Raw genomic sequence first — 14225 nt, forward strand, 5'->3', positions numbered from 1 at the left:
GCGACCCGCCAGTGGCCACGCGCTGATTGGTCCCGACGCGACGGAGGTGCGCGCAGCTGGCTGGGCACATGGCGCCATCTGGCGGCCTCCAGGTGGCCTGCGCATGCGCAGTGGTGCCTCGCGGTAGCGGATCACGCTATGCTGTTACTCCCTATTGCTAAGATGGAGCTACAAGGCTATGCTCACTATGCGTAAAGAAAACCACAAGAATGAGTTGGCAGATTCTAGATGGCAAATGCGGGGTTACGGTTTTTGTGTTCACACGGGTCGGGAAGACGTCCTACTTAGATGTAGCACGCTGGGTGAGTGTTATCTACTACAGGGGGCGGCACACGTGTTATGTCATTCCAACGAGCGTGCTCAGTTCCGTTTCCGGGCAACCTACTTCCGGTGCCATGTACTCGGGGGTGCCGCAAAAGGCCCGTGGCTGCTGTCGGTAAACCTTGAGCTTGCACATGCCGAAGTCGATAATGCGTACGTGACCATCCGAATCAATGCAGAGGTTGTCGAGTTTCAGGTCTCTGGGGGAAACGGGTTGCACTCGTGAATGCAGTGCGCGAAGGAAAGTGGGAAAACATGTGTTTACGGACACTGAAGAGTGACGAACTAGAACCAGATCTGGTGAACGAAGGTCACGGCAGGTGTCGGCGTACGTCTAAATGACTACAGTGAATCTAATGGGGAGATTATTCTCAACTGATTTAGTTTTGCGCCTTAAAAAAACTGCATTAATAACTCTAATAAAGTCGCTCCAACTTCTTTTTAGCCTTTGGTTTGAGAAGTATTTCAGAAGAGCGCATTTACATTGAATTCGGTGTGAAGTTTCTCATGCTGTTTGCAATAATTTAGATACAAAACAATTATTTGTTGTAGAGCCTAAACATAGTCGGTTTAGATTTGTTTTTAGTTCCGCTTTTAAGGAGTCTTTAAAGAGAAGCACGTCGCAATTTGTAATAAATCACGGGAAGTAGCGTTAAAGGTGCAGAGGTTTATAAAAAAAGTTACGTTTAGAACAAAACGTTCGTTAATTTTATTTACTGCTTCAGCGCTAATCTCGCAAAAGCTTAACTGGTTAACAAGGCTGAGTGCCGTTAAGCGTCGAGCCCGCACAAACAGAATACTTATATAGATTTTTTTATTCATAATGCGATGAGGCTAGCGTTGGTCTTTCTTTGATGGCCATTTGAATTATAGGCTGTCGTGGGCAGGCTTTTGTAATGAAATTAGACATTGTGACTCGGCTCACCTGTAGACGATGCCTTTTTTATGCAGGAACTTTAGGGCGCAGACAATCTCGGCAGCGTAGAACCTGAAACACGAAACGTACGTGGCCATTTTAAATTTCTATTCGCATGCAGGTACAGGCAGTATTCGTTCGCACCGAGGAAGCAATTTTAAGTCTCCTTCCGAGTCAACTTCGAAGTGTGCTAAGTGGATAATGCTTCCAGAAAGAAACTACTTGAAAAACTGAAAAAAAAATCCTTCTTACTGATACGGAGGCAGTAATCATTTAATAACTGTTCCCGCACATATTGTTTTCATCGGAGTGTAAGGCCTCGACCAAACTACGAATTTGGAAACAGAGAAAGGGGTAATGCATGATGGTAGCACTTATTACGCTGCGCCGAATATTTGCAGCCAGATTTACAGGTACTTGCACCTGTATGGTTTATCATTACCGAGTATCACGATGTGCAAAATGCACATACTTTGTCACAGCTTTCAGTGTGCTCTCTCGCTATTGAAACCATAATTGGACCCACCTGAGACAGTGTTTAGTGCTACCTTTTCGACAGCGCAGACGGGTGTGAATACGCGCTCATTGCCTTTTGTGTTGCATCACACTAAGTCATTAAGAAATGTTGGCATTGTTAATACGTACTGCAACATGCATACTGTGCCCATCTAAAAAGTACACTACGGTGGATTCAGACAACCGCTGCCTAAATTAAACTGCTCTGTGTAAGACACTATGGGACTGCTCCAACGGTTTTGAAAACAGTGATATTTATGAACGGCTTAAAACCTCGGCACTTCATTTCCGCAAGCCCGTACTACTCGTGGGACAATATCTGTATTGCAAGTTTTTTTTTCAAGTTGGACTTTGCAGTCCCACGTAACCAGAGCCCTGCGCTGTCACTAAGCGACCATGGCCAAGATCATTCAAGCAGACGGTTTGTCGCAATAAATACAATGAATACGAACTAAACGCTCCCGTCAGGGCTTTTGCACTGACCTCACGGATGAAGGAATCAGTTCATGTTGACAGCATGGAACGGAGAAACAGTCTAGTCGAAAACATTTTATTCGAAACGAAAAATTGGATTTAAGCGCATGTCAGATGCAGTTGATGTGGCCAATAGAGCCTCGAACTGCAGTTCGTGGATCTGACGCTGCGTGCAATGCATACAATTGCTTTTTTGGGGTTGTTGCACCAATAATTATCAAGACGTTAGCATGCCTATTGATGAAGCTTATTTTCGTCTCTCGTGGCTGCACACTTTATAAAGTACGAGCATTAGCCAATCCCTATGTACACACTTCGGTCGCTGAAACCGCCCGTTGGCGCTCACCTTGCTCGGTCTTGGTCAAACCGCCCGGATTGCTGAATGTGAAACATTAAATCTCCTCCGTTCAGGAACTCCATCACGAAGAACAGGTGGCTCTGAAAGTATGAAAGGAGAGGTTTGCTTGGAAAAAAATTCTTAATTAGCTGTTGCGCATACTAGTAAGGAGGGCACTCCTACGTTGAACTTCCTTCAGGAAGGAAGGAAATATTTGGGATCAAATGTGACAAAAATTTTCTGAGAGAAGTATGAGACAGAAGGAAAGCGAGCACAGAGCAGTGGTCAAGACACTGAAATTGTTTGAAGCAAGAATTACCCGCATCAGCTATGAATTATTGAGTAGCAGTCACGAGAACAATTAAATTATTAAATTATAAACAACCTTAAATTATAGCTGAGCAAAACAGACACTAACATTTAAAATGACCGACAACTGAATAAAGGCTGTTGTCAGACTATGAATGCAGTCAAAAGGCCTGAACTTATGGTGACAGAATCAGGCATCCTATTGACACTTGGATGATAAAACCTAGCTTTATAGCCGGTGAACATATTGCGTAAAACAAGATGAAATAGTGTTAGCGGAGAAACTTTGGCACTGATGGTGTATTCCGCCCATGGCCTACCAACCAGCATGCGTAAGCTAGTTGTTTTTAAACGGGTTCTGTTTTTTTTTTCCTTTAAAATCTTTCTTTCCGATCAGATTCTTTTGGCAGTGTCTCCCGATATAAACGACGCACACGTTGAAAAGGGGGCGTTGCCTTTCCGGCTGTCCTGGTAGCATGGCGACGCGTACCACTTTTACAGCGCAGCTATTAATGTCTCATTTGCCGGCTGAGCGGCTTCGGTGTTGGTGGTGGTGCAAAATATCACACCCCCTGGAATGTGCTTCGCGCTAGCTTTGTCGTTCTCGGCCGTGGCGTGCGATCACCCCCGACAAGTAACCCCGCACGGTTTTTCCGCGCATCCGGGTGATCACTCCATGTACGGTGGCCGTTCCTCGAGAGTCGTGCAACTTCCGTTTCGTTGTGATAGGCTGAGACGCGCGGCTGTGAGACGCAGCCAAGGGCTTCAATATGACTCTCGGACACTAGACGCATGTCTGTGTAGTTGTTTTAAGCAATGCAGTTCTAAAAAAAAGGTGTGGTAGCAGCTGCAAGACGTATGCACAGTACCGAGAAGGAAGGTATTAAGAAGGGGCTGAAATGGGGCGCAGTTACGATAGTGGGGAAATCGTAATAGTAAACGCGTCACCCGCGCAGAAGCGCAGCGCCGGTACCGCTAAGGTCCAGAGGTGTATGCTGCCGAAACAGAGGCACAGCGCCGACGTCGCCAAGGTCCAGCTGTGAAGTTCGCTTCCACAGTTCAGTTTGGTTAACGAAAACTTCTACATTCAAACGCAGAAATTACCCAGACCGGCTACGCTGTAATGACGCGTTACCGATTACTGTAATCGTGCGGTGAGTGTTTTTCTCAAAAGAGCTTAGCGGGTTTTCTCAAAAGAGTTTAGCCGTAGTGAAGGTCTCCCGAAATTTCGGCCACCTGGGGTTCTGTAACGTGCACTGACATCGCACAGCACACGGATGTCTAGAATCTCGCCGAAAGAGCTCGAATAGGGGCTAGTTGGTATCCCAACGTATGTTTGAAAAACCAGAAATAAGCAGCAGAATGTAGCGCATCGTCAAGAGTGTTTGTGTTCCTTCCAACCGTCCTCTCCCTGTGTTTTAAGCTAGCGGTTTTCAAACGTATGAGTGTTTTTGCATGTATGCATGCTTAAAATAAGGTAGAAGCGTGGAGGCGTATTATTTCAAAACAAACGCCTAAGTCTTAGGATTACAATCTCGCTCTTGAATATAAGTTATTGTCTTGCTGATAGTACTGAATTTCTTTTCGGTTTCTTGTTTTAGCAGCGTCCGATAGATATCGCAGTAACTAAACGTTGTTTCCGATATCGAAATGTATACACAGACCTAGTGTTTGCCGTGAAAATTCGCCACAAACCTCTTTTGTGGCATTACTAATTTGACTGATGCTGGATCGGGCGCTTTACAGGCCAGTCTTTCTAGGTGCTACCCTAAAATTAGGATCCTTAAAAACCACTTCTGGTTACGTTGAGAGAAACGCGTTGCGATTTCCCGCAATGTGGCTGTGCACAACACTTCTCATGTCGGTATATGGACTGACAGTGCTCATATACGAGCAATGCAAGTGAGCACATTTCGACTACCAGGACAGGGCGATGAAAAAAGAACAACAGCAGAAAAACAAAAGATTTCAGGACATTTTGACAGCTTTCGGCGGGAAAAACCAGCAAACTTCCGATTGGTATTTCAGTGAGTATACGAGTGTTCTGAGGAATTGGTGCGTGGTTTCCCTTGGGTGAAATGCTGGAGAAAAATGGGTCCTTCACGCCATCCCGTAAGACCAAACACGTAAACCATGAAGCCGGCGCTGTTAGAAGGATAGGCTCTTGATGAATAAAATTCAAATCATCATCAGTATAAGAACAAGAAATAACTGTTTCATCGGGTGCGTTAGCTCTTTAGAGTTAGTGGAGTACACGATATTCAGCCACTGAGGGCGCGCGGTACTGTCCACACCGCCCTTTGCTTGACCGCACCTGCGACTGGAAGGTGCAGAAGAGGTTGCAGAGGAACGGGTGCTGCGTGCCCATGGCGAGGACGCGGCGCTCGATGAGCGTGCACTCGACGTCGTCGTCTTCCAGCACCACGTCCTTCTTGAGGCACTTGACCGCGTAGTGGCGTTTCGTGCCTTTCAGCTCGGCCAGCAGGACCTGCAAAACACAGGGCGAAAAGATTGTTGGTGACACCTCAACCGTTACACGTGGAAGACGAAGAACAAATACCGAAGACACTTTGGGAGATTCTAAAGTGTGCTTGGCGAAAGCTTTGTGGCCAACCCATTGCCGCTTCCCCGAAACGCTTGGCGCGGAACCACTGGGCCGATTCGGAGCCGTGCGTCTCACTCACTCGACTGCAACGGGACGTCTGGCGAAGGAGCGGCGGTGCAGCTGCTACCGCAGAGGCGCGCGCGCTCGTTCTACCGCTACTGTGTGACGTCACGATTGCTATGCACAGCTTCGCCACCCACCGGCGCGCCGGTTGCTAAGGAGGGGAGAAGGTTGCGCCGCTGCGCGGAGGAGAGGCCACAGTTGGCATGGTTCCAGCGCACGGACGGACACCGCGAGCATGAGCCATTAAAGGCTTTCGCCTTAAAACTTAAAGTTGTGCCCCAAACCAGGGAAAGCGTCGTGGCTGCTGTTACGGCAGACATTGGTTGACTTAAAGCAGGGGCTGTGGGGATACAGAAGGGACAAGCATAGATCTGAGTCAAGGGAGACAGCAGGAGGGGCAGACCTGCACTTGACGCGACCGCACTGGAAGAACAGGACAGCGCTGCTTTTTTGTTTTGTTTTCATTCTACCGGTATGCCATTGATCACCATATAAGAGGGATGACAATGCAGGACATCACAATTTTGAAAGGAGTGCCGTCCAGCGTCATGGAGAGAGCCGACTTAAGATTCTGCGCAACGGTTTTCTGGGACTGCGTATCACGCTATGCTGCAACTCTCTACTATGGGACTTGCGAGAACTCCGCAGACACTCTCATCATTTGTCATCATCATTTATTTACCCCTAAGGGTCCCGGGGGCATTACATAAGGGGGGGGGGCGGACAGTAATGAAGCCACAAAGAACAAAGTTGGAACATAGACACATGTAGATACAGCTGTGAACACTTCAAAAGACAAACAAGCGAGTAAGTAGGTAAACAAAAGAAAAAGAAAGAAAAAAAAGAAAAAGGAAAAAAAGAAGAAGGGCCTTCAACAGGAATTATTTGGGGAATAAATCAATTAACATCTGTTTAAATTTTAGGGAATTACTTCATTCACAACACTGTCTGGAAGGACATTCCACTCGGCTATGGCAGCTGGCAAGAACGAGGAATTGAACGCATTGGTTGAACCATGAATGCGTTGAATACTACGGCAATTAAACAAACGTCGCAATGATCTTAAAGGGGGCAAAATTAGGCTCTCACGCAGTTGGGGAAAATTTTAATAAAGTTTATGAAATAGACAGAGCCTTGCTATCTTACGACAGGATGCCAAAGAAGGCATCCTTATTTTATTTTATTGTTGGGGAACATTTATTTATTTATTTATTCAGGTACCTACAGCGCCCGTTGAGGGCATTTTTGTAGGGGGGATACAATTGCAAAGCATACATTGTCATGCAGATGACACTGCGTACAAAACAAACAAACAAACAATAAAAATGCAACGCATTCCAATACTGAGCAAACTTATAACAAAAGAACCATGAAAGCAAGAAAGACGCAAGAAAAGTTAATTCAACAAAAGTCGCGACAGAGCATTTTCAAAAGAAGATCGCGGGGCTAAGACAACATCTTCCGGCAATTTATTCCAGTCATGCACTGTTCTGGGAAAAATGAGTTTTTAAAGACATTTATACGGCACTGGTATTCTTGAACCTTTAAAGAATGATCTAAACGGGAGGGTATGTAGCTGGGAGCTTTCATGTATGAATCTTTAGACAAACCTGTTGAGCCTATAAAAATATTGTGAAATAGCTTAAGTTTAAGGTATTTGCGTCTGTCTTGCAGTAAAGGCTAGCCCAAATTTTTGCAAATCTGAGAGGAGCTTTTGGTGAAATCATAGTTTGCGGACACAAACCTTGCTGCTCGTTTTTGAATTCGTTCGAGTTCGTTGATAAGTGTTTTTGTTGCAGGATCCCAAGCCGCACAACCATATTCTAAGATGGGACGCACGTTTGTCAAGTAGAGTGTCTCCTTCAAATCAGCAGATGCCTGCTTGAAATTGCGCTTTAAAAAGTTTAGCACACGACTAGCCTTGGCAGCAATATAGTTTACGTGATCGTTCCAAGAAAGGTTGTTTGCGAAGATAACACCTAAGTACTTGTAATTCTTAACAAATGATAAGTGTCTGTCGCCTAAAGAGTACTGGGTAGGTAATGGTTGCTTTTTATTTGTAAATTGCAGAACTTTACAATTTGAAAAATTTAATCTCATGTTCCATGTTTTGCACCATGTTAGGACAGAGTCGAGGTCACTTTGCAATTCATAGGAGTCGCTTAGACAAGTGACGTCACGGTAGATGCAACAATCATCAGCATACAATCTGACCCGACAGGAAACCCGGTGAAGTATATCATTGATAAATATTAAAAAAAGAAGAGGGCCCAAAACCGATCCCTGGGGAACACCTGACAAAACAGCAATATCTGATGAACTTACACCATCAAGAATAACGCGCTGCTTTCTGCTGACGAGATACGCTTCGAGCCATTTTAGCAGGGTGGGTGGAACTTTGAGGGTAGACAGTTTCAGTAATAATAAGTTATGTGCGACAGAATCAAAAGCTTTTTGAAAATTCAAAAATATGCAGTCAACCTGGTTACCATTGTTAATTGAGAAAACGACATCATGAGCAAACTCTATCAGTTGCGTATCGCACGAAAAGCCCTTCCTGAAGCCATGTTGCATTGGACAAAAAAAGTTGGTATCCTGGAGGTGCTTAAATAAATTAGTGTAAACGATGTGCTCTAGCGATTTTCATATGACACTTGTTAGGGAGATAGGCCTATGTTAGGGAGATAGGCCTATCGATAGGCCTTACATCACTAGTGAGCAAGCTTTACACACGACACGCACCAGAAATTCTGAGGTAACGCTATCACCCTTCACTCCACTTCGCATGGATTAACCGCATTGGCTGCAGAACACTCCGTACAAACTGCGAAATTCATCCCATTCAAGAGCAGTCCAACGCACCATGGTGTTCACACCGCCAAGTGAATGGGAGCAGTTAGCATAAGCTGCGGACTTGCTCCTCCAAGCAGCGGCAAACAACTAATGATCGCAGAGAGCCTGGGCGACACTCTCCTTTGAGCGTGGCTAGATTGGTCATCCGAGAAGTGCTTGGCGACGTGGAGGAGGACACGGACGCTCCTGAACTCGCGCTGATTAAACGCTTCTGTCTCTCTGCGTTTTTTGCGCCGGAGGATGAGTGACTATGTCCTCGGTCGAGGAGCAGACTCATATTTCGCCCTGGGACAGTTTAAGCTCCAGCGTTCCGGGTTGCTCGCATGGTGATTCTGCGTGGCCGTTTATCATGGCCCAGGACACCGCGGAACCATACCTCGAGATCAAAACATGAAGCAAAGAAGGCGCGTCCCTTTCTAAGCAGCCGTGGACTACGCTTCGAGGCATGAGGAAAAGAAAAAGGAAGGAACTGCGCGATGCGCCTAAACCTTTAGACACACACACACACAAAAAGAAACAGAAGCAGATACAAAAGTTTCCTAGCTTGCATAAAAGGGCGACACATCGAGCGTGAAAAGTGTCCCATGTTGTGAAAACGCGTATTCATTCTGCTAAAAGGGCCGCCAGAACTTACGGGTACCTTTCGCTAGAGCCTGCTAAATGTCTCGTGCAAAATTCACAATTTACGGTAGGTGTGTCTGCGTCGTTTATCACGCGAGAGCGGGGCTGCGTGGGACGTAGAGGTTAGGGGTAGAGTTCCAAGAACACAGCATGGAGAGACAACTTGTGCGCGCAGTGAAAATTCAGGGCTCCTTGCGGGGTGCCTGGCATTTCAAGCAATTGCAATATGAAATAGCTAGGTCGTTGACGTGGGCCTTCTATTGCCGTGAAAACAGACATTAGGCCTGAGTGTGGCCCGGCTGTATGTAGAACACACTGGATTCATTTTGGAATATATTCGAAAGAAAAAAAAACGACAAATAAGTTATTAGAAAACACCCTGAAGATTTATAGTAAACGGCGGTCTCTAGGACAAATTACGTTTATTGGACATTCGATAGAGAGTTGAGTGTTCCATTCCTGGAATGCGGCTTCTTAAGCTGCCTGAGCTCATTCGCGTTTAAATTAGTGTCAGAGCGTGTGAGAGTTGAAAGAACAGACATGGACTTCGTATTTATATTACAGAGAAAAATGTAATACCATGCACGCGCACTGCCAACATAATACGCCGAAGAGTAGTTTAAGAGCGAATAATAATAAAAAAACACCCAGAAAAACTGCGCTCTTGCCCGAATAATTCCGCAAACCTCAAACTTTTCCGAGATTGTGAACACTGCAAGCAACGCGGTCGGCAAAGGAGCGCGAGTTCTTAATACAAAGATATCGGTCTTTATAATTATAAACACCACACTCTACTGCTATGGCTCTATCATTCTCGCTAAGAAAAGGCTAAAACATAGAATCCACGTTTATGAGCCGTCTTGGTGATCTGAGTACGCTAAAGTACTGGACTACGGATGACAGTCGTCATGCTAAGAAGAAAATTTATGGTTTACTTTTTGTGAACATTATGTTGTTAACGCCATAACACCGCTAGTCAACGCAGGTTCGAGTCGGGGTATGATTGCACGATCTCACGCTGACTGAAGACCTTGGCGTTCTTAACGATTACGACGGCCGTTTGAACGACCTTGTTACCGCTCAGTCGAAGGCAATCACGTCGAACCTTCGTTTTCCGTCTCTCTCTCTCTCCGGCAAAACCTGGACTCTGGGAAGGCAATAATTTTCAACTTCTTCAATTACAATAGCTCTGCCTCCTCAGTTGGAAGCCATATGTGCACTCGCTATCGCAGATTGGCGGCACAGGCCCCTGATATCTCACTTAGTCTTCGTGAGAAAATGACTTTGCCGATTCGGACAGCGCCTCGTCGAGTTCGCTTCCGACTTGGCGTACGCCTAATGGCTTGGCTGAGCGGCCCAGTGGTCTGCGCGTCTGCTCCCGCTCAAGATTGATGCAACCGTGCTCGACAAGCCTGACGCCAGATGCCGCCACGCTCGGTTCATTTGTCTTCCTCTAGCGGACAGAGCGAGACCTCGCCTCTGTGGCGGCGCCCAGCACGCGCACACAGCGGGCCACATCCTGGGGCGTATACGAATGCCATTCCTCCCGAGCAAATTGTCCGCGCATGATCGAGGACCGTAGCACAGCCGCGGGCAGACGCTGCTTCGCTGAGCGGAGGCTGTTCAAGCCACGGCTTACTGAACGTGCTAACAGAGGTAGATGAATCAGCTAACTGCCTACCGGCATGTAACCGGGACATCGGGCATGGTAACGCTGAGCGAAAGCTGCCTTCGAACCATAGAGAACTTGGATAACGTTTGAGCGACTGACAGCTGAAGCCTATGAAAGCTTGAGGCATTTGAAATCGAGCAGTACGTGTCAATCGCCTTGTTATTATTCACATAAAAAAGAAATGGCCTGCTCTTTTCTCTAGGTTTAAGTTTACGCATTCATGTTTCGCAGCCCCCTTGAGATATCGTTGTGCAGTTAGCTACCGCAACAGTGACTGCACCGAGAGCACTTAAACTCTGAAATGCCACACGCTAAAGTGGCCCGCTCTCTCGCCGAAGTTTAGACGATAACTGAAAAGAGAGAAACTGCACAACTACAAGGACAGCGACTACGCTCGCTTCTAACCGCCATCAAATCCAGGACCCGGTCATCATCATCATCAGCCTGATCACGCCAACTTCAGGGCAAAGGCCTCTCCCATATCTCTCTTCAATCAACCCTGTCCTTCGCCAGTTGCGGCCACCGTATTCCCGCAAATTTCTTGCCAAACTTCTAGGTTATCTTGCCAGGTTTGGCAAGATAACCTAGAGTCTTCAACACCTTGCGTTGTCCAATTCAAAGGAAGTGTTCTGAGTATCTAGAATCCAAGACTATAGCCAAACGGGTGAGTTGGTGGTACATATTGAATGCCAACAGCGCAAACGACGCAGACAAAGTAGAAGAACACACAGGACAAGCGCTGACTCACAACTGAAATTTTATTCAAGGAAAGTAGTACATTTTATAGAAAAAGTGGCCAACTTATCAGCTAGTAAACACAACCCATGTTGTGTTTACAACCCATGCTAGTAAACATATCCTCTACAAACACCTGTCCCGATTAACACGTGAGATTATGGAAGCATATCACATGAGGAAAAAAACAAGGTTATGCGTCAGTAAGCCATCTATTTCATTATATGACAGTGAGGTTGCATACCTTGATGCCACGTAGCAACATGGGTTGTGTTTACTAGCTGATAAGTTGGCCACTTTTTCTATAAAATGTACTACTTTCCTTGAATAAAATTTCAGTTGTGAGTCAGCGCTTGTCCTGTGTGTTCTTCTACTTTGTCTGCGTCGTTTGCGCTGTTGGCATTCAATAGAATCCAAGGCTTTTTAATGGCGGCGGAAGGGATATGTCGGGATTGGGCCGAAAAGATCGGCCGGTCCCAGCGGGAGCAGCGACTTTTCCCAGCGGGAGCAGCGGGAGCAGCAGTGTCACACAGCATTGCAGAATGACCAGCAGGGACACGGAACAAGCGCTCTCTTGTGTATTGGTCCGACCACGCTTCGATAACCCTTACTGTGATCCCTCATCAAAGAAAAAAACCTCAACGCCTCAAAAACCTCAAAAAACCATAGCAACTTGGTCGGCCCGCGTTCCACTGCAAGGGACAGCAGGCAAGTTCCCCTCAAGGAGGGTCCGCACCTTTCCGAAGCTGCCCTTGCCGAGCACCTTGAGCAGGTGGAAGTCCGTGAGGTTGTACTTGCGGAAGCGGATCCGCTCCTGCTGCGTGGGGGTCTGCGGCGCTGACTGGGTTCCCGGAAGCGGCGGCCTGGCGTCCTCTCCGGTCCCCTTGTACTCTTCTCGGCGCTCCCTTTCCTGCGCCTGTGCAGCCTCGTCCCTCTGACGCAGCTCTGCCAGGTCCGAGATTGTGGACGAACGCCTCGGAGATGCTGGCCCCAACGGGAGCTGGGTGGCGGGCGCCGGGGATCCGGTGGAGGCATCTTCGGCCGCCCCGGGGCCAGTGCGGGGCTTGCCTCCCGGTGTCGCCGTCCCCGAAGGGGGTGACGTCGCCATATCTGCGGAGGCGAAATGCATCACGTCCGGTAAATCGTTCTCTTGTCCTATGTACTCACTATTTGTTAACAAGGCTGAAGGCCTGTATCATCTGGAGTCTTGCTCATGATGGTGCGGTGTGCCTTTGTGCCATTAAAGGAGTTTAAATCGAGCAGTAGGACAACTTTTAAATGCAATTTTTTTCGTCGCCATATCTGCGGGGACGTAATGCGTCACGTCGGGTAAATTGTTCTCTCGTCCCATGTACTCGCTATTTGTTAATAGGACTGAAGGCCTTATCATCTGGAGTCATGCTCATGATGGTGAGGTGTGCCTTTGCGCCATTTAACGAGTTTGAATCGATCAATAGGACAACTTTTAAATGCAATTTTTTCAGCAATAAGCGCATGTAAAGTCGCAGGAGAAACATCCAAATTCACAGACAGAAGGTATAGAATGGTTTTTTTTCTAACATGAAAGATTGACTAGAGATGTCGACAGTGTAACTTTACACTTCACACACCATGACTAACTAAACCAATAAAATAATATCGAAATAAATAATTAACTAGTGAACTAACCAAGTAAAAAAAGTAAATTATTATAACTTGTAAAGGGCCGAAGGCAGAACCAGAATTTGACTTAATGCCAGTTCGAGCATGACTGAAACAATTAACCATAGTACGAAGTGCTAGCGTGCTGGGAATAAGTATCACATGTAAGGAACGCTGGCTTCCAAGTAGCGCTTTTATTTTTCTCGAACAGATGTTGGAAATCTGCACGTCGTATGACTTTGTCTGACTTCTTTACGCCCATGTCGTTCGCGTAGTTGTGGATTCTTTCTGAAGAAAAGACATTATTGTTGCTGGGAACCGCTGTCTCTAATATCAATTTTGAGAAGAAAGAAACTAAATAATTTATGTTGCTTATTTTTCATTACGATAACAAAAATTCATGCTTTAATTTTTTTGGGGAGAATATTATAAAATTCTAATACAGAAACTAAGATTCATTAAAATAAAAATTGTAATTAAACAGTTGAATTACGTACAAAAAGATTTTTTATTACTATGTTTTGCGACTGTGAGGACTCAGATAATTGGAGAGATAATGTTCTCATTCAACACCATGTCCGACATTGAGCCCATGCAGGTTCACTTTAATGCCCGAAATCATGGAAGTCTATTGAGCGCGAATAACCAGAGGGAAGGGGGGGGGGGGTTGGATTGAGCCAGTTGGCCCATTGGGTGTGCCGATTATAGGCTGTTATAACGCTCATAAAGAGGCCCATGGGGCGAGTGCAGCATTCTATTTGCTGCCATGACCAACGAACAGCAAATGCGTGAACGTCATAGCAACTGCCTCGTCGTAATCACGTGGTCGAAGGAAACAGTGACGTCAGACTGCGTACTGCCGCCCCGTTAGCTCTCTAAGCCGTGATGAGGTTGCAATTTTTTTGTCCTGCGCACTTAGCTGCAAAGTCCACGCCAAGCTCTACAGAGCGGTAAGGCCTCGAGAGCGCAGGTATTGAAGGCGCAGATGGCGCCGGCAGCAAATTAGCGGCTGCATGACTGAAGCACGGGAAAATGCGCATATGTCACTTTTATTTATTTACTATCTTCTTAACAGTGCGGTTCTGTACGGCGTCAACTCAAAAGTTCGAGAATCCAGAGGGATGCTAATAAGTTCGAGCTCGTTGGCGGGTTCTACGTGTTG

The 14225-nt window shown here is 46.4% G+C and overlaps 1 protein-coding gene across 5 annotated transcripts in view; it reads right to left on the reverse strand.

Annotated features, from left to right (window-relative positions):
- The window catches only part of LOC149336904 (putative protein kinase C delta type homolog), a 439118-nt gene that overhangs the window by 65042 nt on the left and 359851 nt on the right, over window positions 1-14225 (reverse strand). For 3 of the 5 annotated variants that reach the window (XM_089553211.1, XM_089553210.1, XM_089553208.1), the window contains 4 exons: window positions 12159-12532; window positions 5188-5361; window positions 2574-2665; window positions 1247-1309 (listed from right to left, as the gene is read on the reverse strand). In XM_089553211.1, coding sequence (XP_089409337.1) covers window positions 1247-1309; window positions 2574-2665; window positions 5188-5361; window positions 12159-12532 — 703 coding nt within the window. Of the gene's footprint in view, window positions 1-385; window positions 522-1246; window positions 1310-2573; window positions 2666-5187; window positions 5362-12158; window positions 12533-14225 lie in introns of all 5 variants that reach the window. The other 2 variants (XR_016284345.1, XM_089553209.1) reach the window with 1 other exon arrangement.

This window comes from Amblyomma mixtum, chromosome 7 (assembly GCF_055824585.1).
Source record: "Amblyomma mixtum isolate Tamu chromosome 7, ASM5582458v1, whole genome shotgun sequence".
In the NCBI taxonomy this organism is placed as follows: domain Eukaryota; kingdom Metazoa; phylum Arthropoda; class Arachnida; order Ixodida; family Ixodidae; genus Amblyomma; species Amblyomma mixtum.